This window comes from Cyprinus carpio, chromosome B12 (assembly GCF_018340385.1).
Source record: "Cyprinus carpio isolate SPL01 chromosome B12, ASM1834038v1, whole genome shotgun sequence".
NCBI classification, from domain to species: domain Eukaryota; kingdom Metazoa; phylum Chordata; class Actinopteri; order Cypriniformes; family Cyprinidae; genus Cyprinus; species Cyprinus carpio.
In genome coordinates this window covers 3,356,543-3,383,429 of record NC_056608.1, presented here as the reverse complement: position 1 = coordinate 3,383,429, position 26,887 = coordinate 3,356,543, and the positions used below count along the sequence as shown (strand labels likewise).

Here is a 26,887-nt window from a genome sequence, read left to right as displayed (position 1 = left end):
GGGTGAACTATCGCTTTAAGTCTTTATTAATCAATCTGCTCCTGTAATCATGATTTGTGTGAACAGCAATAAAAGTTGTTGGTATTTTACTGCCTCTCATGTTCACCTGGAACCTGCTTTGAATTTTATGTATGGGAATGTTTTTGGAGTTTTGATAGAATGTAAATAGAGGTACGTCATCTATTGCTCCTGCATGATGTTCCCATATTCCCACACACACCAAAAAATTTCAATTACAAGAAGAATGTTTTAAGTGTCCCTTTATTTGTCCAAAATAACTACAAATACAGACTCTGCTGTATAATCCCCTTTGACTAGTAGGACCAAATGGAATTGCATTTTTTTTAACAAACAGGTCTCCCAAACTACTTGTTTATATTATCCAATGTGTTTGTCTTTCTCCCTCTTTAAACATTTCCATTCAGCCTTTAACATATTTCCACAAGAGCACAGTCGACTGTAAAGCTTTTGACTCCACACACTCTCTTCTGTCTGTCTCCTTCGCTTTCTTGCGTGTTTGGGAATGTTGCCGGCCCTCTCCAGTGGCAGGATAAGGCTAGTTTTAGCAGGGCAGCTGAATGTGAGGGGTCATAATGCTGGATAGATACAGTGGCCAGTCGGACAGGCAGCTGTCGTGGTCTGTGCCAGATTTTTTCTTCTCTCCCCTTCTCTGTCTCTCCCTCGCTTTAAGGGTCGCTCCATTTTGTCGGTGCTTCTTTCAGCAAGGAAGGTAAGAAATTTATTTAAAAATGCATCTAAATTCTGTCTTAACAGGACATTGATATTAAAAGATTATCACTTGAGTATGACATATGAACATTCACAATGAGTATGAATAAGATAACATAAATAGGAGAGTATGGCTGTGTGGTGGCTTTATCAGAGCAAAACACTTCAAACAAAAAGAGGAGGAGGAAGCAAGAGTTATATATTTCCTTCCTAATTACTGAACTCAGAACTGCAACGGAGCGCCTAACCTGATGGACTGTTATAATTGTTATCATGATGTTGCTGGTATACTGCTAAATATTGCAGAAAGCTGACTATATATCTAAAGGCTTATATGTAATTGGCTTTTGGTGCAAGATCTGTTTAATGCTTTAAAGCAATTAAACAATATTAATCTTACAAATTGTTTTTTATTAAATTAAAATGTATTAATTTAATTCATTTAAATAGATTATTTTTACTTTTTGAATCTCACAGCATATCAGTATGTTCACTACCAGTATTGACACCATTAGATCAAACATGGTCAGTGTCTAATGATTAAAATGGCAATATTTCAAAGCAATATAAATCTCTATGTAAAAATAAGACAATGGTTCTAACTATTGCAGAAATGCAACAATCTTCAGTTGATTTTAATGATGTTCACACAACAGAGCCATTTAGTAAATCATAGCTAAACCATTAATGAATGAAACTAAATGATTCATTTGGAATGATTCAAAACAATCTAATGAATCTGACTAAACTGCACTGGCATGCATCCGTCAGCCCAATGTTACAAATGTCAATGCAACTGTACTAGGCCTTCTATATGATTGTATTTTTGATGATTTTATGATTTTGTATTTTTCTCGTATTACTATCATTTCATAGCTTTTTTATAACCAGTGGCTCATTATAATCATTAATTATAAAAATAATATATCATCAGTATCAGTGCTTTGGTCTCTGGGGGTTCAAGTGTAGAAAAAAATCAAATATTTATTATGCTTATTGTACAATAACCTATTGTACTTATTGCACTTATTGTTATCAAACACTTATTGGTTGCAGCCTGCAATGTTCACCAATGGAACAGAAAGAACAAAAGAAAACAATATACATAAAAACTTTGTGTGTGTATATATATATATATATATATATATATATATATATATATATATATATATATACGTGCAAGAACAGCACATTAAAACTATATATATATATATACACCCTCGTGCAAGAACAGCATGTTAACACCAGTGCAGCTGGTAGGCACTAGTTTATATATAGTCTGAACTCTTAGGCAGAAGTGTCAAAAAGGGCAAAGGTAGAATCAGTGGATGAAGGGGGTGACAGGAAAAGAGCTTGTCCTACAAAACTCACATAAAGGTCAACAATGAGAGTATCAAGGCTTTACACGTTTAAAACTCTTGAGGAGGACAGAAAGCAGGAGTAAGTGACAGTCATTATGAGGAAATGAAAAGAAAGAAAGATAAAGGTGAAGAGCAGGATTTAAGTACTGTTGCAGTATATTTCCCTATACACTGATAAATAAAAGCAGAAGTTCTCAAAAAAAGGAGGATCTTAGCTTTAAAATCATACATGTCTGACCACTGCAGGCAGGTTTATGAGATATGTTTAAAAAAATAATATAAAAAAATCCCTCTTTGTATTTAGATTAACAGTTCATCAAAACACTTCCTTATCACAAAATCCCTTTGAGTTACCATTATTTTTTTATCAGACATTTTAATCCAAAAAGGAAATTACAGTACTTCCTGCAACAACGAAGAGTGCAATGGTAAAAGTGTAGTTTATGATTTTTAATACATTATATGTTCTACATCACATTACACATTCTACACTTTGCTTATTTCATTTTTCTTTGACATAAAATGTTAATTTCTTTGAACATATCAAAGAAATACCATGGTATTGTAATCATTAAAGGTAATTTTTTTCAGCATTAAAATCCTTTCTCCTATACCCAAAGCCAACTATAAGTCCTAACACAACAAAACGAGTTCATCAATGGGTTTTTTGAATGGGCTTTTGGTTAAATGCCTGATATAAGGTCTGTGGTGAACACAAGCTCAAGACATTTTCATGTTTTATTCAACAATAGAACATCAGTAATACCCCATATTTATTTAAGCGTTCATGTTTCTGATAAAAAAGGTGGTTGTTAAAATGACACTATATGGGACTAAAAACAGAACTCATCTACTCACTAGTCTGCTTTGACAACCTTATTGTATTTATACTTTTACCAGGGGCGCTGCTATGATTTGTGGGCCCCCTGAACAGCATATTTACTCGTGCCCCCCTCAGTAAAAATCTGGTCACAAATCGCAAAATAAAAACAACAGAGCCATATAAAAAACAAAAGAAAAATCACGTTCCCTCCTCGGGGGGGTCCCCTCTGATGCCGGGCCCTTGGTATCATCCTAACAACCCCCCCACCCCCACCACCACCACCTCTTTACGGCACCCCTGACTTTTCCTACAAACTACTTTAACTTAAAATTTCCAACTTGTAGAAATTTAAATAAAGACTGAAAGAGACAAAGCTTGAACTCAGAACTGCAACGGGGCGCCTAACCTGATGGACTGTTATAATTGTTATCATGATGTTGCTGGTATACTGCTAAATATTGCAGAAAGCTGACTATATATCTAAAGGCTTCTATGTAATTGGCTTTTGGTGCAAGATCTGTTTAATGCTTTAAAGCAATTAAACAATATAAATTTTACAAATAATTTTAAATTAAATTAAAATGTATTAATTTAATTAATTTAAATATATTATTTTTACTTTTTGAATCTCACAGCATATCAGTATGTTCACTACCAGTATTGACACCATTAGATAAACCATGGTCAATGTTTAATTATTAAAATGGCAATATTTCAAAGCAATATAAATCTCTATGTAAAAATAAGACCATGGTTCTAACTATTGCAGAAAAAAAAAAATCTTCAGTTGATTTTAACTACACTCACACAACAGAGCCATTTAGTAAATCATAGCTAAACCATTAATGAATGAAACTAAATGATTCATTTGGAATGATTCAAAACAATCTAATGAATCTGACTAAACTGCACTGGCATCCATCCGTCAGCCCAATGTTACAAATGTCAATGCAACTGTACTAGGCCTTCTATATGGTTGTATTTTTCTCGTATTACTATCATTTCATAGCTTATTTATAACCAGTGGCTCATTATAATCGTTAATTATAAAAATAATATATCATCAGTATCAGTGCTTTGGTCTCTGGGGGTTCAAGTGTAGAAAAAAATCTAATATTTATTATACTTATTGTACAATAACCTATTGTACTTATTGCACTTATTGTTATCAAACACTTATTGGTTGCAGCCTGCAATGTTCACCAATGGAACAGACAGAACAAAAGAAAACAATATACATAAAAACTTTGTGTGTGTGTATATATATACACCCTTATATATATATATATATATATATATATATATATATATATATATATATATATATATACACCCTCGTGCAAGAACAGCATGTTAACACCAGTGCAGCTGGTAGGCACTAGTTTATATATAGTCTGAACTCTTAGGCAGAAGTGTCAAAAAGGGCAAAGGTAGAATCAGTGGATGAAGGGGGTGACAGGAAAAGAGCTTGTCCTACTTAACTCACATAAAGGTCAACAATGAGAGTATCAAGGCTTTACACGTTCAAAACTCTTGAGGAGGACAGAAAGTGGGAGTAAGTGACAGTCATTATGAGGAAATGAAAAGAAAGAAAGATAAAGGTGAAGAGCAGGATTTAAGTACTGTTGCAGTATATTTCCCTATACACTGATAAATAAAAGCAGAAGTTCTCAAAAAAAAGGAGGATCTTAGCTTTGAAGTCATGCATGTCTGACCACTGCAGGCAGGTTTATGAGATATGTTTAAAAAAATAATATAAAAAAAACCCTCCTTTGTATTTAGATTAACAGTTCATCAAAACACTTCCTTATCACAAAATCCCTTTGAGTTACTATTAATTTTTTAGCAGACATTTTAATCCAAAAAGGAAATTACAGTACTTCCTGCAACAACGAAGAGTGCAATGCTAAAAGTGTAGTTTATGATTTTTAATACATTATATCTTCTACATCACATTAAACATTCTACACTTTGTTTATTTCATTTTTCTTTGACATAAAATGCTACATTTTTTGAACATATCAAAGAAATACCATGGTATTGTAATCATTAAAGGTCATTTTTTCAGCATTAAAATACTTTCTCCTATACCAGCTTGAACAAAGCCAACTATAAGTCCTAACACAACAAAACAAGTTTGTCAATGTTTACTCATGCCCGCCTCAGTAAAAATCTGATCCTGGGGGCTGGGTGGGTTGCGTCCCCTCGGTACAAATCGCAAAAGAAAAATCACGTTCCCTCCTTGGGGGGTCCCCTCTGACTCCGGGCCCTTGGAATCGTCCTAAGCCCCAAGAGACTGAAAGAGACAAAGATTTACACTGAAGTCGTGAAACCATGGTGTCATTTGTTTGTAGCTTAAATTTACCTTTTTACTTTGGACATTTGTATTCAGGCTTTGTGAAGATCATCAAGATGAACAAAGCATGTAAGACTCATAAACTTTTGTTGGTCACAGACCTTATTCTTGGCAATCCAAAAGCTAATGGGATGTTTCTTTTGTCAAACTAGGCTGATGCAAACATATGGGTTCACCTCCAAAAACATGTCATCCTTGCAGCATTCTTTTGACAGGCTAGTTTTCCAGCACAACATTGACTAAACCAGTGGAGAGTTTGGTGCAGAATTATCTGTTTGACCAACCAGTGGCCAACTGATTGGGAAAGTATTCAGGAAACCATCTGTTTGATGACGCTACTGACACTGAATTTAGTACTTCATGTTTCATTAGTATGTTCCACAGTATTATCTGATAACATCAGTGTATTGCACCCCAATCACATTAATTTATTTGGCTACCGTTTGCTTTGTTCCTGATTTCACCTTCTTCCTTCCAGTAAAGATGCCTCACGCATATCCATTCCTGAGCCCCGATCAGAAGAAAGAGCTGAGCGATATCGCTCAGAGGATCGTCGCGCCAGGAAAGGGAATTCTTGCAGCTGATGAGTCCACAGGCACGAACACTTAAACACTTATATGCTTTCAAAATGCTAGTTCATGCAAATGGAGATTTATGTCCTTATTCTCTGGTTTTCTTTTTACTGTGTGTCATTTTAGGCAGCGTTGCAAAGCGCTTCCAGAGCATCAACGCTGAGAACACAGAGGAGAACAGGAGGCTGTATCGTCAGCTGCTTTTTACCGCAGACGACCGCATCCTGCCCTGCATTGGTGGAGTCATCCTTTTCCATGAGACGCTCTATCAGAAGACTGATGATGGCAAGCCTTTCTCTCAGCTGATCAAGGAGAGAGGCATGGTGGTTGGAATCAAGGTGGACAAGGGTGTTGTACCTCTGGCCGGCACCAACGGAGAAACGACCACACAGGGTATGGATGACCTTTCTTCATATCCTTTAATTTATGAGTTTTATTCTGTCTTTTTACAAATGTTCACACGTCTTTACCTCAGGTCTGGATGGGCTGTATGAGCGCTGCGCTCAGTATAAAAAAGATGGTGCTGACTTTGCCAAATGGCGCTGTGTGTTAAAGATCACCCCCACTACTCCATCCCATCTGGCTATCATTGAGAATGCTAATGTACTCGCCCGCTATGCCAGCATCTGCCAGATGGTGAGCCACTTTACAGCATGCGACATAACACATAATTCTATAATAGTTTTCAGGCACGCGTCTGGTGCACTAAACATCCATAACATGCAGCTGTGCAGTCAATTTTCCATCTGTTTCAAGCCTTGAATTTTTAGATCATCCCTCTAAATAAATAAATATATATAAATCATATATATATAAATCACCTGCTGCAGTGGGACAGTTTAAAAAAGATCAAATCCAATATACACCTTATTGAAGATGCATGCAGAAGAGCTTAGAATATAAACGCAACAGGCTAAATTGCATGTTGCATATAATGTTTTTTATAGTCAAGGCAAGGCAAGTTTATTTATATAGCACATTTCATACACAATGGTAATTCAAAGGGCTTTACATAAAAGAAAAGAAAATAACAATAATAAAATAATCACAACAATAAAACAAGGAATTTAAAAACTTTGAAAATGATTTAAAAATGTATTTAAGAGGTTTAAAATGAATTTAAAACAGTTAAGAATAGAAAATGATTATATATAAAATATAGTGCAATCAGTTCGGACATTGCACAGTGTTCATTCCATAACTGCACAGCAGATGAGTTTTGAATCTAGATTTAAATGTGACTATTGTTTTAGCACATCTGATCTCTTCTGGAAGCTGATTCCAACTGCGGGCGGCATAATAACTAAAGGCGGACTCCCCTTGTTTTATGTGAACCCTTGGTATTTCTAACTGACTCGATCCTAATGATCTGAGTGCTCTGTTAGGTTTATATTCAGTGAACATATCTGCTATGTATTTAGGTCCTAGGTCATTGAGTGATTTATGAATAAAAGTACTTTAAAATCAATCCTAAATGTAACTGGAAGCCAGTGTAAGGATCTGAGGACTGGTGTGATATGCTCAGATTTTCTGGTTCTAGTCAGAATCCTGGCAGCAGCGTTCTGGATGAGTTGCAGCTGTCTAATGGTCTTCTTGGGAAGGCCGGTGAGAAGACCATTACACTAGTCCACCCTGCTGGTGATAAAGGCATGAACAATTTTCTCCAAGTCTTTACTGGAAACTAAACATCTAATTCTTGCAATGTTTTTTAGATGATAGTATGCTGATTTAGTTACTGCTTTGACATGACTACTGAAATTAAGGTCTGTCTCCAGAATCACACCAAGATTCCTGACTTGATTTTTAGTTGTTTGTCCCGTAAGGTCAAGGTATGCATTCACCATCTTTGTTTCCAAATGCAATGACTTCAGTTTTTTCCTTGTTTAACTGAAGAAGTTCTGTCACATCCAAATGTTAATTTCATCAATACATTGGCAGAGTCAATGGGGCTGTAGTTATTTGGAGATAAGACTAGATAAATCTGGGTATCATCAGCATAGCTGTGATAGGCAATTTGGTTCTTTCTCATTATTTGACTTAGTAGAAGTATATACAGGATAAACAAGAGTGGTGCAAGGAGTCCTGGTGGCTCTCTGCATGTCATGGACGTCCACTTAGACCTATGCTCTCCTAGACTCACATAATAACCTCTCCCTTCTAAGTATGACCTGAACCATTTGAGTACCATCCCAGAGAGCCCGACCTAGTTTTCCTGTCTCTCTAGTAGTATGTTATGATCGACAGGTCAAACGCAGTAGGAGATGCGGTTGGAAACCAGATTGAAAATTGTCCAGGAATCATTTGAGTATACGTATTTGTTCAGTTGATTAAAGACTACCTTTTCAATAATCTTGCCTATAAAAGGAAGATTTGATATTGGTCTATAGTTGCTAAACATGGTGTTATCAAGATCTCTTTCAGAAGCTCTTTTTCAGAAGGGTTTTAACAACTGCAGTTATCAGGGAGTTTGGAAAAGTCCCAGAAAGAAGTGAGGTGTTTACCACTTCTAAGAGATCTGCTTCTTAACAGTTTAACAACCTTTTGGAAAAAGATGTGGGAAGTGTGTCAAAATAGCAGGTTGACGATTTAAGGTGCTGTACTATTTCTTCCAACATTTTGCTATGAATTTCTTCAAAAGCAGACATAATATCTCCTTTTTGATATTGCAGTCGAATCTGTTTAACCTCTGCATAACTTCAGGATGTGCTAATCGCCTTCCTGATATTATTGATCTTCTCAGAAAAGAAGCAAGCAAACACATTGCATTTGCTGTCGGAGAGCATTTCACTGGGAATCTGACTTGGGGATGGGGGGGGCATTGTGAGTGTTGTTCAAGTTAATGTTTATAAGGTTTGAGAAGAAAGTTTGTCTAGCTAAGGCTAGTTTCACATTTAAAGCATGAAGGCTGTCTTCATAGATGCTATAGTGAATTTCAAGTTACTTCTTCCACCATGAGTAGCTAAAGAAAAACAAATAGTGGACAATCAAAGTTGTCAGCTCACTCTCCTGGCACACGTTCTGTTTCACAGAGAAAAACAAAGTATAGAAAAGAATGTGGGTGATGTTCTCTGCTTTCATGGCATGTTTGTGACTGCCAAGTTTCAGCAATTGAAGCATGCAACATCCAGTAGGTGCCACTTGCTCGCTCTCATTGGCTATCGCGGTATCACATCAGAGGCAGCCCATGTTTGATATTTACAACTTGAGTTTGGGGACTCTCGGTCTCAATCGGAAGCAGTTAAATAATCATAATGACACACCACAATAGAGGATTTTCTGGACAAAAAAAATTGCGACAAGCCTCAAATTGGGCCACACCCCCCGATCGTTCAGGAATGCAAATCGGGCTTAAAATTGGCCTTAAAATCATCTAGTGTGCGGCCAGCTTTAGAGAGAACAGAAAACAGAGATTTTCTTGACTGTTGTCATTACTTATCTCAGTTTTATGTAACTATTTGCAGTGTGTAAATGTAAATAAATAATAGTACTACTATAAGATACTAGTGAGTGCTAATGATTTTAAAAATGTGTTAAACTCTTTTGGCCTTAACCAATGTGTAAACAGGCCAACACATAATCTAGGCCATACCTTGGATCTTATTATTTCTCTTGGTCTTTCAGTTTCAGTCACAGAAATATTAGAATCAGGTTTTTTAGATCACTTTCCCATTAAATCTGAGATCACTGTTTCACAACCTCCTAAACTTGTACTTTCAGTTTCTAAGCGTCGCTGTTTCACACCCTCTTCAGCTGGAGAGTTTGTTTCGATGTTCTTGGGCTCTCAGTTTTATGCCAAGAATGGTATGGTTCTTCCATTGTCCTCAGACAACATTCTCTCTGCTTTCTATTCAGAAACTGTAGAAATTCTAGACACAGTTGCCCCTTACCGGCTTAAGTCTATTAAACCTAAACCGGACCCCTGGTTGAATGACAATACAAGAGCCAGAAGGCAACATTGCAGACAAGCTGGAAGGAAGTGGAAGAAGGACAAATTGCAAGTTTCTCTGGGAATGTTAAGGGATAGTCTTGTAGAGTATCAGAGGGTAAAGATGGATTATCTCTCATCTGTCATAGTTAACAGCTGTCATGTACCTAAGGTCTTATTTAACACTATAAGCTCTGTTTTAAATCCATGTACGTTAGCTTTGACAGAGGCTTCAACCAGTATGTGTGAGAAGTTTTTATGTTACTTCGTTGATAAAGTAGCTAAAGTGCCAAAATGCAAAATGCCAGTGTTGATCTTAGTGAGTTTGTACCTGCTGATCCTTTTTACTCAGCTGTCTTTGGGGAATTTAAACCTATCTCTTTGTCGTTGCTCTCTCAGGTTGTACACCACATGAAACCTACCAATTGTAGTTTAGATATTGTTCCTGCCTGGATGCTCAAGGAAGTTTTTAGTACTCTTGGCCCGAGTTTACTCACGTTTTTTAATTTTTGTCTCAGTTCTGGCTCATTCCCCGATGCATTTAAACATGCCGTGGCCAGACCCCTGCTTAAAAAAACAAATTTTGATCCTAATGTTTTGTCGAATTTTAGACCAGTCTCACATCTGTCTTTCATTTTGAAGGTGTTAGAAAAGCTTGCTTTTAATCAGTTACAAGCTTTTCTAAAACATAATTTTGTGTTTGAGAAGTTTCAATCTGGTTTTAGATCACGTCATAGCACCGAATCGGCACTGTTAAGGGTTCAAAATGATATAGCACTATCTGTAGATTCAGGGGATCCTACTGTACTAGTGCTCCTGTATTTAACGGCAGCATTTGATACAGTGGACCATTTCAATTCTTCTTGCAGGTCTTGAGCACTGTGTAGGCATTCAAGGCTCCACACTTAAATGGTTCAGGTCATATTTAACAAATAGGAGTTTCGCTGTTACAATGGGAGATTGCTCATCATCGTCTGCTCCCCTCTATTGCGGAGTGCCCCAAGGTTAAATTCTGGGCCCCACCCTGTTTTCTTTATATATGTTGCCACTAGGGGCTATAATAAACAAGCATAATCTGTTATTTCATTGTTATGCAGAAGATCTGCAGATTTACCTGCCTTTAAAATCAAATGACAGTGTCGCATTAAACAGCTTGCAAAATTGCATTAATCAAATTAAGCTGTGGCTTTCTCGCAATTTCCTTACTTTAAACGAAGACAAAACTGAATGCATTGTCTTCAATACAAGATGCATGTCAGTAAATTCAAATTTAAGTTTGGGAGCTTTGACTCCGTATGCCAAACAAACTGTAAGGAATTTGGGCGTGACTTTCGATTGCGGCATGAAATTTGATACACAGATTAGCAATGTGGTAAAAATGAGCTTCTTCCAACTTCGTCTGTTGAGTAAAGTTAAGCCTTTTCTTACAAGGCACGATTTGGAAAAAGCTTTACATGCCTTTATTAGTTCAAGCCTTGATTATTGCAATGCTCTTTATGTCGGTCTGAGTCAAACATCTCTTTCCCATTTGCAACTTGTACAAAATGCTGCTGCTCGCTTTTTAACCAGTACACCTAGAAGAGCACACATTACTCCAGTTCTAGCTACTCTCCACTGGCTTCCAGCGGGTTTTAGGATTGATTTTAAGATTTTATTGTTTGTTTTTAAAGCTCTGAATGGGCTAGCACCTGAGTACCTGTCTGAGCTTTTAACTCTGGGTGGACAAAATTGGCGGTTGCGGTCTTCTGATCAACGCGCTTTACAGGTCCCAAAGTTGAAGCATAAACAGTGGGGTGATAGGGCCTTTGCTGTTGCTGGCCCTAAGCTTTGGAACAAGCTCCCCATGACATGCGTAATGAAACAGACGTTGTACTTTTTAAAGCCAAACTTAAAACTTATTTAAATTGGCATTTGATACGCAGTAGCGGTGTAACATTTTTCCTTTGTCCATTGATGATTTTAAGTATTAATATAGCTTATTGTTTTATGTTTTATAATTCTGTTTTCCTCTCCTTTACTTTTATTTGAATATTGTGTTTTGAATGATGTGTTATTTGTATCTGATGTGAAGCACTTTGGACACCTTGTGGCTGCTGTAAAGGGCTATAGAAATAAAGTTTGATTAGACAGCAGTCTACACAAAAATTAATTCCCTTACCCATTAAACCCTTAAAGTTGTAACAATGTTTTACTCTCATGTTTTGTCTTTGTCGGAATTTCTGTCTTTTGGCCATACAGGAAGTGAATGTGTTAAACTTACTACTAAATGCACCTTTAATAATTATAATTAATAAATAAACAACAAAATATACTGAATGTTTTTGGCATATATTTTGTATTGCTATATTTGCATATATATTTTGTATATATATATATATATATATATATATATATGCATATATTTGTTGCACTTATAATTCTTGTTTGTTTCTCTGCTGTTTGTGACCTTATCAGAAAACAGACTTAAATGTTCAGATAGGCAAGGTGTCACAATTCATTTACACTGGTTGCTGTCGTCTCCGCCAGCATGGCATCGTGCCCATCGTGGAGCCTGAGATCCTGCCTGATGGTGACCATGATCTGAAGAGATGCCAGTATGTGACAGAGAAGGTCCTGGCGGCTGTGTACAAGGCTCTGTCAGATCACCATGTGTATCTGGAGGGAACCCTTTTGAAACCCAACATGGTGACAGCTGGCCACTCCTGCTCCCACAAGTACTCTCCTCAGGAGATCGCCATGTCCACTGTCACCGCCCTGCGCCGCACTGTTCCACCGGCCGTTCCTGGTGAGTCGCTCCACCTGCACTGCATCCCACACAGGACAAATCTGCCTCCAAAAAGCACTTTCCAGTAAGAACAATCACGGCAGCTATTTTGATGAGTCCTTCCAAGTCAAAGTGCACAGGTTTAATTGTGGGACAAGCAGCGCCTCTGTAGTTGTCTCATAAAGATGCTGCAGAAGTGTGCTTGAAGGAACAGTTTTTAGTCCCCTACACCCTTCATCCCTTTGAAAGCTCCCATTTGGGAGGGTAAACACTTTAAAATAATGAAAGATTGGAGATGAGCCCTTCATAATGTAACGCAGTGATTATCTTCACCTCTAATCCCACAATGCCAGTATTTCGTATATAAATATATAGGAAAACTGAATTGAATGTGACTATATATCAGGCTAGTCTGACATTGATTCTCTTAGACAGCAATGCAATATTTGTGGATTGCCATGATTCAATTATGATTTGATTAGATTTAGTGGTCTTTGATTTGTGTATTGACATTCTGGTATAAAATGCTGCTGCAATTAGTAATAGCAACTTAAAATTAATAATAAATATATATATATATATATATATATATATATATATATATATATATATATATATATATATATATATATATACAGAAACGTTATGTTTACATACCCGTTTCTCTGAAAAACTATGCCCATGTGTTATAATATATTAAAGAAACTTTATGTTAACATACCTGTTTCTCTGAAAAACTAAACAACATAATATGTTTGTAGATATTAAGGAAACATGTTATGTTTATATACCATATTGTGGGAGTATGCTATAGGGTGTATTAGTTCTGACTGTTCATAAGTCTGATAGCCTGAGGGAAAAAGCTATCCCTCAGTCGGCTAGTGTGGGATCAGATACTGCGGAGACGTCTTTCTGAGTGCAGCAGAGAGAGCAGTCTGTGGGACGGGTGGCTGGAGTCACTGATGATCCTCCAGGATTTCCTTATACACCGCCTGGTGTAGATGTCCAAGACACGGACCCGATTGTCACATATTACACCTTAAATTGCTATTACAAGTCAATAAACCTGTGGCAAAAAATACAACTTTTTGTCTTACCTAATTTAAGGAGCCGTAGTCTCTCTTCCTTGTACATGACTGCCTGTGATGCATTACAATCCTCCGACAAGAAAGTTATCCATGTTATTCCTCTCGTTATTCCAAGTCCAAGCTAAATCCACTCATTATTTCAGCTTCAAAAAGTCCACTTGATGTCACGGTGACGGATGACAAATGCAACTGTGCACATGTACATTCTGACCTGAGTTAACTCGCATAATAACTTCGACTGTTTGCCCTTTTGAACTATATAACGATTGCTCGTTCAGTGCCATGGCCGCTGACGTTATTTATTTGCTATCATCTCTGTGCTCTGCTCTGCGTTGAGTCTGAATCTGACCACTAAAACTTTAAAATTAAACGGTTCATTTATATTATTATAAAAATGGGAGAAAATGTAAAGCGCGGTTTTGCGGTCAAAGTCATTGTGTGCCTCACTGGTTGCCATAGAAACATGACATGCACTTGAGACTGCACATGCGTGTTCTCTGGATCAACCTAAAATATGCTTTTTAACGCAATTTGAGCGTCATAGAAAACATTCATGTGACAGTTCACCTCAGATTTTGTTGCTGATTTGAAATATATTAAATATGAGTGTGTCAAGTCTGCAAGCATCATTACCGTGCGTGCACTTGCATTAACTCTGAGTCTGCGCACTCTGTTTCTAATGGCAGAGAGAGAGAGAGAGAGAGAGAGAGAGAGAGAGAGAATCGCTTTTTTTCTCACACTTTTCTATTCCTAATTTTACAAGTTGCAAAAAACACAAGCAGTGTCTGATCACGGCCGGGTGTTCTCCGAGTCCGATGACTCCGATCACACGGGTATTACACACAATGTTAAACAGACCCGGGCCCCGAAGTAATAGATTCGGACCCGACCCGGACCCGGCAGATCATTTAAAATATAGACCCGAACCCGTACGGGCCCCAGCTCGTCGGGTCCCGGGTGCACTGTGAAGACCTCTACATTGCGGTTGCCAACAGTGCTGTTTCCAAACCAGGCAGTGATGCAGCCCATCAGGATGCTCTCTATAGTGCAGGTGTAGAATGATCTGAGGATGCTGGGGCTCATTCCAAACTTCCTCAGCCGTCTCAGGAAGAAGAGGCGTTTATGTGCCTTCTTCAGCACTGCGTCAGTGTGTGAAGAACAGGTGAGATCCTCACAGATGTTAACGCAGAGGAACTTAAAGCTGTTTACCCACTCCACTGGTGTCTTGTCGATGGTGATGGGTGTGTGTAAATTTGATGATGACGTTGGAGCTGTGTGTGGCTGTACAGTCATGTGTGTACAGGGAGTACAGGAGCGGGCTGAGGACACAGCCCTGAGGAGCACCAGTGTTGAGGGTCAGCGGGGATGAAGTGTTGTTGCCCATTCTGACCACCTGACTTCTGCCTGTCAGGAAGTCCAGGATCCAGCTGCACAGAGATCTGTTTAGTCCCAGAGTCTGGAGCTTCGCAACAAGTGTATCAGGCACTATGGTGTTAAATGCTGAGCTGTAGTCCACAAACAGCATTCTCACATAGGTGTTCTTATTTTCCAGTTGGGAGAGAGCAGTGTGTAGGGTGAAAGAAATAGCATCGTCTGTAAAATGGTTGCTGCGATATGCAAATTGTAGCGGATCCAATGAGGCAGGCAGCACAGAGCAGATGTAATCTCTGACGAATCTCTCAAAACACTTACTGAAGATGGGTGTGAGAGCAACGGGCCTCCAGTCATTCAAGCATGTGATTTTATTTTTCTTTGGTTATATTTGATAGCTCAGTGACAATCTGGCATCTTTTTATAACAAACAAGTCTTCTAGCATATCTCATAGATATTTAAAAATATACAGATTTTTATGTATTCCATCGATACATCATGTAGTTTAACATTTAACCAATGCATCAGTTCATATCGATGTATCATGACACACTTGTGTATGTAAGAATGATGCTATGGGCAATTTATACATTATTATCTAAACTTAGGTCAAGTCACCATTATTTATATAGTGCTTTTTACAGTGCAGATTGTGTCAAAGCAGCTTTACAGTATTAAACAGGCAAAACATTATTAAACAGGGAAAAACTAATCCTTTATAATCCAAATGGCTTGTCATTTATAAATTAGCAAATTTTAAACTTCAATACAAAGATCACAACGATAACCTCTACCATCTTCTGCTCCCAAAGGCATCACCTTCCTGTCCGGAGGCCAGAGCGAGGAGGAGGCCTCGATCAATCTGAGCGCCATTAACCAGTGTCCCCTAAGCAAACCCTGGGCGCTCACCTTCTCTTACGGCCGGGCCCTACAAGCCTCTGCACTGAAAGCCTGGGGGGGCAAGAAGGAGAACAGCAAAGCCTGCCAGGAGGAGTTTGTCAAGAGAGCCATAGTACGTAAACAACCTCACAAAGACAGTGAAAAGCAGATGAGAGTTTGCCAGTGAACACTTATGATCTGTGATGCCAGTTCCCCAAGTGATTTTGGAATCATATTTGTATATAAGTATGATCAGTCAAATTGTAAAAACAATTCAGGGGGGATGGTGTGGTGAATTTCTTGGGGGGCTGAGTGGGGGGGGGGGGTGTTTGTCCCGTAGCTAATTATACATAATGATTATAAAAATTGTCTAAAAAGGTTATTGCTTAATGAAAAAAAATAGCCTTATTAAAACAAACTATTATTTTTAAGCTTTTTTTCCCCTTCTGGGGCCTGAAATGGAGGAATTTGGGTCAATACTGCTAATTAAACAATATTTTGCTGAATGTGTTTTTGTGCTAACACCTTGGCTGGTTTAGGACTGTCATGGATAAATAAAAATAACAATAAAACCACCCGTAGGTGGCAGCAAATAACTGTTTTTAATAAATGATTTATTGAATCATTCAACTCAAACGATTCGTTCAAAACGACTGAATCAATTAGAAAGCGAATGGACCATTGAATTACTGGCTCACATGATTTGTTCAAAAACTGATTCGTTCAAGGAATGAAACACCAAGTTGCGCTACACTGTTGTATAAAATTATTAGCATAGGCCTATTTACATGCTAATTTTCAGAAAATACATTGCTTGTGCAATGAATATGAAATCATACAAACTCATACATGGGTATTTTTTTCTTTCATTGCTTGAATTATAAGGGCATTCTGATTGCATTCTAATGGGCTTCATCGTGCAGTGAATGCTTCTGGACTCTCAAGATGTGTTTTTGTTTGTTTTTTGCAAAGTTGGTGACATACTCTACTATCGTCTCTCAGTCCCTCACAGTCACACATACAGCACAGTCTTTAAATTCTATTCAAGGAAAAATCATACCTTTTCTGTTAAAGAACTTCAAAAGTTGTGCTTGAACCATTTTGCATGAAAAATGACGGAAACTTGCTTCAGCTTGTGGCAGCTTGTTACAGTACCAAGTTCTGATTGGCCAATGGCCTTTATTTATTTTGTGAATTATCATAAGTAGAGAATTTTAACATTTAATCTGCACAATAAATTTTACATAATACACAATATTATTAATCTAAAGGGGATGGTTAGGGTGGATGGTAGTTTCATAGGGGGGATGCATTTTGACATTTCACCAGGGGAATGCCATCCCCCACATCCCCCCTCAATTCAAGCCCTGAGTATGACAGACCACTAATAGCAGCTGTCAAATTTCCCCACCTTCTTTTTGAGCTACATTCCACATAATGTCTTTAATAATCGCTCTAGTTCGTTTCCTCTTTCCTCCCATCACTTTTATAGTCAACTTTTTTACACAACTTTTTTCCACAATTTCTTTTCCCCCGTTTTGTTTTTCTTGTTTTGTTTTTCTTAAAAGGATTTTTAAAAAGTCTTCAAGAAAGAGTTTTAAGCCATGAACCAAACTAACATGCTATGGGGTAAATCCCGTCATTACAAACTTTAACTTTGAAGAAAAAACAAAAAGTATTTGAAAGACAAAAAGATGAAGGTACAGGACTGCGAATTTGAGGGAAAGAAGCATTGCATCTCATCAAGCATTGCAAATTACATAAATATATACAGACATACACAAATATGAAGTCGTTTGAGACGTGATTATGTCATTCGCAGTGCTTCATGGGAGGGGATGGGCAGCTAAAGATCTTTTTTTGTGTGATTTGTTTGTTTTGGTTCCTGACTGGTGGTGATTTAGGTAAGGTTAGTTGGTTGGGTAAGGTTGTTTTTCACCAAGAATTTCAATGTTAAACATGAGTATTTTGAAAATAAATTGAAATAATGCAGCTTAAACAAAAGCATTTGTCATCAAATAACAACCTCAGAGCTCACAGTAGGTCATCTTTTTAAAATTAATGTGATTTTGACTTCTGGAACTCAACTGATGCACTCTGTAATTTAGTTTAGTCACACATAATTTCTGCTTTGTAATGCGCAACAGTAGATATCTGCAAACATTTTTGACACCCAGCTCACTGTTCCTGATTTACTAATCTCATGTGTGTATTTCCTCTACAGAACAACAGCGCAGCAGCTGTCGGTAAATACGTCTGCAAAGGAGACACCGGATCAGCGGCGGGAGAGTCTCTATTTGTGGCCAACCACGCATATTAAAACATAACACAACTGGCCACACTTCCACTGTCTAATCATTTCTGTGAGCCACAGCCACTATCACTCCTCTAGTCATTTTCCCACTGCCATTTGACAATGATACCAAAGAACATAAGAGTCATTGTAACTGACCAGTCGAGTTTAATTCATCTAGTCCACCCCCGTTTCATGCTGTCAGACTAATGATCTGTCCTGTTTTGCGTTTACAACCCTTACAGTATTGCATCTGTTGTTTTCTTTTTCACTAGATATTTTGCAAAAGAATAAAGAAGCAATCCACCAAAACACTGATTGATTGCCTTCATGCACAAGTTCATGCATGGTCTCTGTTTCATCACTTTAACTCTGAAGGAAATGTATTAGTTTTATTACTTTATTAATTATTCAATTACATTATGCACTTGCGATGTTTCAGATCTTTCAGACTTGATAGTTATTATAAAACTGCACAGAAAAGGTCTAATATACAACTAGAGAAAAACATCTGTTAGCATCTTAATGATTTTAAATTATTCTTCAGTTTTAATGATTTTTACAAAACCTTATCAGAAAATGTCGCATTTTAAAAATAATAATTAAAAAAATGACTGTATTATTTAATGAACGCATTTCATTTAAAATATCAAAAGTAAAATGTCACAGCACATTATATAGCGATCAGAAGATAATTTCAGTTCTACATTTTTTAGGTGGAGATTTACAAGTTGGGAAGTTGTAATTATGACTTCTCATGTCGCACTCTGCTTCTACAAAATGATGAATAAAGAATGTGCATCAGACGTGATTTTGTTTTTCCATTTTTAGGTGATGTAAATGTAATCATTACATATTTGATCATAATTATCGTAATTGTACATTAATGTCATATTTTTGTACATGCAACTTTGCTGGTTTTATTATAAATGAAAAAAAAAAAAAATCATTAATTTCAAGAAATTCACTGTCATTACAGATGCTGCATCTATTCTGTACCTTTACATTTTTCTCACTGACAGGTCAGAAACTCTGGGCTTAAAGAAAGTTCAGAGCTTCTCACTCACAATTATGACATTGTGGTGGCGTTCATTTGTGTTCAACTTTCACGATATTTACAACGTAACTTGAACCATCAGAACTTCCCACTTCATAAGTGCAAAAACTGGACACCAGTAACATCCGCTATATTACCGTGACACTTTTGAAATGTGCATGTTGATCACAATAAAAATAATTTCTCCCCACATAATGTTGTAGTTATGTTTCCAGTAGCAGGGACTTTTTGGTGATTCACTCATGAGCTTTAATTTTTCAGATGCTATTTTTTTAGCATTTTGTCCTTTTTACAAGTCTTTTATAATTTCACTCTGCATTTTCTCTGTCACATGTTCCTGTTACCCGTACCCCATTGCACATGTGCGTGAGTCAGTTTAAAGTGACTGTAAGTGTGAGATGAGTGTCATGAAGAGAATGATAAAATTAGAGTAGTGTGAAAGCTGAAGTGAGGCAGAGCATGTGAAGCTGCTGTCTGTGCCATTGGACAAAAAGGTCACGAAGCCAATGGCGGCTCCTTCCACATTCTCCGTTACCCACGTGTGGAACTCAGAGACACGTGAATACACCTCTGGAAAACCTGCTTTGGCGCAGCCCAGACTCGTCCCAAAGCTGGTGATTCCAGCCTGGACCCACACAGAACCCTGTTTGCACTGTAACGGACCTCCAGAATCTCCCTGCAGACAGAGAAAGAGAAGCAGTGAAAACACAACCGATGCATTGCTTTAAAGGGGTCCTATTATGCTTTTTCACTTTTTTTAACTTTAGTTAGTCTGTAATGTTGCTGTTTGAGCATAAAAAAAGATCTGCAAAGTTTCAAAGTCCACTTCAAAAGGAGATATTTTATTTAACAGAAATCAACTACAACGAACGAATCGTTTGGACAACATTGCATATTTTCGGGGATTTGTGACATCACAAAGATCGACGAATAAGACGAGACCTGGTTGAGCTGCACTAGAGAAGACAGCGGGAGTTATCACTGTGTCAGAGACACGCTAGCTTTCCCAAGGCAGATGAACTTAGAGTGGTTACAATCATCCGGGTTTAAATCGTGCTCAAATTGATTTGATTTTGACAATATTTACACTGAAACTCACAGGTGGCTATGGTAAGGGCATTTCCAGACCAGGCGCAGAGTGCTGACAATCACAACACACACTGGCCCAGCTAACCAATCACAACACACACTGGCCCAGATAACCAATCACAACACACACTGGCCCAGCTAACCAATCACAACACACACTGGCCCAGCTAACCAATCACAGCACATTTCGTATTTCAGAAGGCAGGCCTTCATTTGATACAGGAACTATTCGAGCCATTCGTGCCAGACTGGGGAGAGGGGAGTTGTAATAAGACGAGCAGTGACGAGACAAGCAATTCGTAGCAGTGAATGAAGAGGTATCATATCGATCACAAGTGCAGTATGGAGTACCGCAAGGCTCAGTACTAGGGCCGTTACTCTTCACGCTTTACATGTTACCCTTGGGAGATATCATCAGGAAACACGGTGTTAGCTTTCACTGTTATGCTGATGATACTCAGCTCTATATTTCTTCGCGGCCCGGCGAAACAAGCAATTTGAAAAACTAACGGAATGCATAGTCGATATAAAAAACTGGATGACAAGTAATTTCTTACTGTTAAATTCTGAAAAAACAGAGGTGTTAATTATAGGACCTAAAATCTCTGCATGTAATGACCTAGAACGCTGTCTAAGCCTTGATGGCTGCTCTGTCAATTCTTCATCATCAGTAAGGAACCTAGGTGTGCTATTTTGATAGCAACCTTTCCTTAGAAAGCCACGTTTCTAGCATTTGTAAAACTGCATTTTTCCATCTCAAAAATATATATAAATTACGGCCTATGCTCTCAATGTCAAATGCAGAAATGTTAATCCATGCGTTTATGACCTCAAGGTTAGACTATTGTAATGCTCTATTGGGTGGTTGTTCTGCACGCTTAGTAAACAAACTCCAGTTAGTCCAAAATGCAGCAGCTAGAGTTCTAACTAGAACCAGGAAGTATGATCATATTAGCCCGGTCCTGTCAACACTGCACTGGCTCCCTATCAAACATCGTATAGATTTTAAAATCTTGCTTATTACTTATTAAGCCCTGAATGGTTTAACACCTCAGTATTTAAACGAGCTCTTGTTACATTATAGTCCTCCACGTCTGCTGCGTTCTCAAAACTGATAATTTGATAATACATAGAATATCAAAGTCAACTGCGGGCGGCAGATCCTTCTCCTATTTAGCGCCCAATCTCTGGAATAACCTACCTAACATTGTTCGGGAGGCAGACACACTCTTGCAGTTTAAATCTAGATTAAAGACCCATCTCTTTAACCTGGCTTACACATAACACACTAATACACTTCTAATATTCAAATCCGTTAAAGGATGTTTAGGCTTCATTAATTAGGTAAACCGGAACCGGGAACACTTCCCATAACACCCGATGTACTTGCTACATCGTTAGAAGAATGGCATCTACGCTAATATTAGTCTGTTTCTCTCTTATTCCGAGGTCACCGTAGCCACCAGATCCAGTCTGTATCCAAGTCAGATGGTCACTGCAGTCACCCGGATCCAGTACGTATCCAGCCCAGATGGTGGATCAGCACCTAGAAAGGACCTTTACAGCCCTGAAAGACAGCGGAGACCAGGACTAGAGCCCCAGAGACAGATCCCCTGTAAAGACCTTGTCTCAGACGACCACCGGGACAAGACCACAGGAAACAGATGATTCTTCTGCACAATATGACTTTGCTGCAGCCTGGAATTGAACTGCTGGTTTCGTCTGGTCAGAGGAGAAACTGGCCCCCGACTGAGCCTGGTTTCTCCCAAGGTTTTTTTCTCCATTCTGTCACTGATGGAGTTTTGGTTCCTTGCCGCTGTCGCCTCTGGCTTGCTTAGTTGGTGACACTTCATTTACAGCGATATCGTTGACTTGATTGCAAATTATTGCACAGATACTATTTAAACTCGACTGAGCTGCATGATGACATCACTGAATTCAATGATGAACTGCCTTTAACTGTCATTTTGCATTATTGACACACTGTTTACCTAATTAATGTTGTTCAGTTGCTTTGACACAATCTTTTTTGTTTAAAGCGCTATATAAATAAAGATGACTTGACTTGACTTAATAATGTAAAATATGTCAAAAAATAATGTGTTTTTTCGAAAAACCTAGTATGAAATCCTGTTTTAGTACACCCCCAAAACAAAATCAAGACCTTGTAAAAGAGCATGATAGGACCCCTTTAAAGGAATAGTTCACACTTTTGGTCCGTTCTTCATGCAGCTGCAAGCATCATACAGGTTCAGGAGACTTGTAATTTACAACCAATGTTACACTGATCACTGCTTGATTACTACTTTTTTATGGTACTTTTTGTCATTTTGAAGCTTAACAGCTCCAGTTATCAATCTCTGGCAGTGTATTAAAACAAAAAAATTATTACCAAGGATTAAAAAAAAAAAAAAAAATGGCAACAACAACTTTTTGTTTCACAATTCACCATTTCCTTGCATTTCTTTAGTTTGTATCTCACAGTTCTTACTTTTTTCTCACATTTCTGAGATGAGTCACAGTTGCAAGATACAGTATGAACTCGCAGTTCAAGGAAAAAAGTCAAAAGTGCAAGATGGTAACTTGCAATTGAGATTGTGGGTTTATAATTCACAACTATGAGATATACTCACAATTCTGAGAAGAAATATCCAAATTGTAAGATATAAACTTGCTATTGTAAGAAAAAAAGTCAGAATTGTGGAAGGCTTGTTACTATGGAAGATTATTTCTCTCAGAATAAAAAATAGACTTCTTTCCTCGCAATTGCGAGTTTATATCTCAATTCTGACTTTTTTCACACAGTTCTGAGTTTATTTCTCACAGTTCTGATTTTTCTTCTCAGAATTCCATGTTTATATCTCTCAGTTGAAGCTGACACCTAGCAATTCTGAATTCTTCTCAAAACTGCAAGCAAAAAAGTCCAGATTGTGAATTCACAACCCTCCTTTTTTCTGCGGTGGAAAAAAAGCTTCTGTGCTCACCTGACAGATTCCTTTGTCTGTTCTCCCTGCACAGATCATCTGTGCTGTGATTATAGCATCACCTAATGGTTTATACTGGCAGCTGCACTGTGAGCTGCCCACAACTGGGACCTCCACCTCCTGAAGAGCCTGCGGAGCCGGCAGCGGTTCTGTCAAACACAGACTCTGAGAGTTAGAAACACAACAGCACTAATGTAAGATCCATAACACCCTCAGTCTAGCAACTGTGACTACAAACAGTGGTGAGATTTTAATTTATTATTATTATTTTTTTTTAGTATTGTTCATGTGAAATGGGAACACTATGTATGATAAGAAAGTAAGTATAGAATAAATATAAATAAGAAAATATACACCTTATTTTGCAGCATGGAAGTAAGATATTTGCTGTGAATGTGCAAGACTTCTGATTCCTTAGCCACTATAAGTAAATAACTAGAAGAAGCTACATTCGCGTTTTTGAGTTACAGATGGCCACACCTGCTCTTACATTAAAAATTACAAGGCTACTGTAAGAATAAATAATAAATGAGAATCCTCATACAACTACTCACAAAGAAAGAACATTAATAAAAAATGACAAAACATGCCCATGTCTCATTTCATCACAAAATCAAAAAATTAATTAATTAATTAATTAAATGTTTGACGGTAATTACAATATTCCTAAAACTGTCGGGACGGATTTCTCAGGAAACTGCATTCTTCTGTTATTCATCTGTGTGTTTACGTCATGTCCGTAAACAAAGACAAGAAAGACATTTTATCAAAGTGAATAAAATTATTTATAAATAATTGACTTTTTATAACAGTAATTAAAATTGTTCCGAATGGATTGCTTTCTTAATAAAAAATACACACACACACACACACACACACACAGACACACACAATTTTACTCGTTTTGTTTTTGTTTTTTTGTGTTTCTTAGATATTTTTGTTGTTGTTGTTCTTAGATTTTCTTAGATTTCGAGAGATTCACTGGTGTTCTCAGGCTTTCAAAGCTACATATATTAAAGTATGAAATCTACAGATTAATTAATTAATGCAGAGTTGTGTATATAGAGGTTAGAACTGTAGAAATGTTACCCTGTGCATTAAAATGCGCTTCAAAAACATATGTTTTAAGTTGTGAATGACAGGTTCTAGTACACTCACGGTTTTTGCCGATGTTCCCCCAGCCTGTAGCCCAGCAGAATGTGGCGTTGTGAAAGATGCTCCCTCTGGATGCCAGGCAGACCGGACGAATGTATGGAGTGAAGGTTACAGGCTGGCTCAGTTTCATCAGGGATATGTCATTATTGAACAGTGTGTTGTTGTACTTTGGATGGACGGTGATGGACTGAATACCAACCCTTACTTCATTTGGGTTTGCAGCAGACGAGGTCTGGGTTTGTCTTCCAAGGTACAGAGTCCAGCTGTTGAGGTTAGTACTGCTGCAAATAGAGATAGAATAAACATTTGCTTAAGATAGAGAAAAGTTTCACTAAATTGCTACCGGTCTTATGGAAACATAGTTTAAAACTTAAAGGAATACTTCACCCAAAAATAAAAATAAAAATAAAATGCAGAACATTTACTGAACCTCAGAGCAGGCCATCCCAGATGTAGATGAGATTGTTTCTTCATCAGAACAGATTTGAAGAAAGCAATATTATGTATAGAGGACTCATATTTAAGCTGGATGCAATGGCTTAATGTTAAAAACGTCTTGATGATGGATTCGTTTCAGCTTTTGTCTTCTCCAGATGTTAACTGATGGACTGGAGTGCTGTGGGTTACTTGTGGATTATTGTGATGTTTTTATCAGCTGTTTGGACTCTCATTATTGTGGGCACCCATTCACTGCAGAGCATCCATTGATGAGACACTGATGCAGTGATACATTTGCATCAATGCTACAAGAAACAAACTCATCCTGAACTTGAATGGCGTGAGTAAATGTTCAGCAAATATTCATATTGGGGTGAACTATTGTTTTAAGCTGCTAAAGATTGAAGAGTCATGCAGCAGCACTTCTTACGAGATGATGCAGTGAGCGGCCGTCATCACCCACTGGCTGTGGATCAGGGTTCCTCCACAGATGTGTCTGCTGTTGTAATGGACACTGACCTGCCAGGGCCAGTTACCCGCAGAAGCATCAGTGCCGCCCACTACACGCGTATTTAGAGGAGCTACTCCACAGTCTGCAGCCACTAAATGATGCGCACAATATACACAAAATATTCTACTGGTCAAAAGTTTGGAATAAGATGTTTCAATGTTTTTGAAAGAAGTCTCTTATACTCACCAAAACTGCATTTATTTGACCTAAAATTCAGTAAAATAACAGTAATATTGTGAAAAAAAATAGAGTTTAAAGTAGCTTTTTTCTGTGTGAATATCTGTTAAAGTGTAATTTATTTCTGTGATGTGCAGCTGTATTTTCAGCATCATTACTCCAGTCTTCAGTGTCACTTAATCTTCAGAAATCATTCTAATATGATGATTTGCTGCAGAATAAACATTTCTGATTATTATCAATGTTGAAAACAGTTGTGCTGGACAATATTTTTGTGCAAACTCTAAGAAAAGGCTTCTTTTAAAAACATGAAAAAATCTTAATAATTCCAAACTTTTGCCCGGTGGTGTGTCTTAAGCGGCTCTTATTGTTTACCGTCTGTGCATTTGCGCCTGCAGAGTAAACATTTTCAAATTTTTAAAGAACTTGCCTAATCCAGACTTTCCCTGAAAGGAGTAAATACATATGCTAATAATAACCTATGCAATTTTAATTTTATGTAAATGCACCCTGTTTTAAGGAAGTTTTGATATTCTTACTGGAAAATGAAAAAGAAAATAGTAACTAAGGTAATTATTGATTCAACATAGTGAATGCATTATACATTTAAAAATGTTGATCTTTTTTTAATAAAATGTAATTTAGACACAATTCACATTTGACTCTGCAAACACACATACTTAAATACTCATAATCAAACTCACCCTCCATACTGAACAAAATGGCTATAAAGCTGAGCAGGATCACTGACAACTCCATGGCTGAAGTGAAAGACTTCTCTCTCTTTAAATCGCCTGTTTGACGTGTCGTCTTGGTCTGTCACAAGTAGACCAATGTTCATGTCATAAAACAGGTTAGACTTGTCTCAATCTTTCCTATAAATGAATGTATGCATCATGACGGTGATGCCAGTATAGCTTAAACACAACCTATAGCCTTTATTCTATAAATAAACACAATTAATACTTTTACAATGTTTGCATAGACCTTTAAGACCAATTCATCTGACCAATTATTATAGATCTTTTTTTTTTTGCATAGTTTTTAATATTAGGAAAAGATCCACCAACACAGTCCTTTTGTAAAAATCCTTTATTTCATAAAAATAAACAAACCTTTTACCGACATTGTTGCCACATTGGCAACCAAGTACATTTTATTTACTTATTTATTTACAAAATAAAAACAGAAAGTTTAATTAGAGGCAAAATTGGTTGTGATGGAAATTAAGCTACAACTGAGATAATGTGTGCTGAACTGTTTTGAACTGTTTCACATTTCTTTCATTCTTGGTTTAGATTATAATAGGTTTTA

General features: G+C 37.5%; 2 protein-coding genes across 3 annotated transcripts; one reads left to right on the top strand and one right to left on the bottom strand.

Moving 5' to 3' along the window:
• Positions 1-577: 577 nt before the first annotated feature.
• On the top strand, positions 578-18,474 carry LOC122139046 (fructose-bisphosphate aldolase A-like). Of its 2 annotated transcripts, none has more exons than XM_042734748.1 (7): positions 578-730; positions 5,748-5,864; positions 5,968-6,234; positions 6,317-6,477; positions 12,293-12,551; positions 15,803-16,002; positions 18,094-18,474. In XM_042734748.1, the coding sequence occupies exons 2-7, from the start codon at positions 5,753-5,755 to the stop codon at positions 18,187-18,189; spliced, it is 1,095 nt and encodes a 364-aa protein (XP_042590682.1). In that variant the 5' UTR covers positions 578-730; positions 5,748-5,752; the 3' UTR covers positions 18,190-18,474. The 2 variants fall into 2 exon arrangements, with proteins under 2 accessions (XP_042590682.1, XP_042590683.1); XM_042734749.1 differs by having other exon boundaries at positions 587-730; positions 5,753-5,864.
• A 384-nt stretch (positions 18,475-18,858) lies between these two features.
• zgc:123217 (uncharacterized protein LOC641414 homolog) lies at positions 18,859-26,370 on the bottom strand. Its single transcript, XM_042734755.1, has 5 exons — positions 26,278-26,370; positions 25,316-25,487; positions 24,451-24,728; positions 23,293-23,441; positions 18,859-19,895 (listed from the first exon to the last, which is right to left on the bottom strand). The coding sequence occupies exons 1-5, from the start codon at positions 26,330-26,332 to the stop codon at positions 19,596-19,598; spliced, it is 954 nt and encodes a 317-aa protein (XP_042590689.1). The 5' UTR covers positions 26,333-26,370; the 3' UTR covers positions 18,859-19,595.
• Between the last annotated feature and the right edge of the window lie 517 nt (positions 26,371-26,887).

Excerpts from the sequence above, each read along its gene's own strand:
- zgc:123217 (XM_042734755.1), bottom strand. The coding sequence starts at position 26,332 with ATGGAGTTGTCAGTGATCCTGCTCAGCTTTATAGCCATTTTGTTCAGT. Across the intron at positions 23,442-24,450 it reads GGGGAACATCGGCAAAAACC|AACCGCTGCCGGCTCCGCAG; the intron begins GTGAGTGTACTA and ends TGTGTTTGACAG. Across the intron at positions 19,896-23,292 it reads CAGACAAAGGAATCTGTCAG|GGAGATTCTGGAGGTCCGTT; the intron begins GTGAGCACAGAA and ends CTCTGTCTGCAG.
- LOC122139046 (XM_042734748.1), top strand. The coding sequence starts at position 5,753 with ATGCCTCACGCATATCCATTCCTGAGCCCCGATCAGAAGAAAGAGCTG. Across the intron at positions 6,478-12,292 it reads ATGCCAGCATCTGCCAGATG|CATGGCATCGTGCCCATCGT; the intron begins GTGAGCCACTTT and ends CGTCTCCGCCAG. Across the intron at positions 12,552-15,802 it reads TGTTCCACCGGCCGTTCCTG|GCATCACCTTCCTGTCCGGA; the intron begins GTGAGTCGCTCC and ends CTGCTCCCAAAG.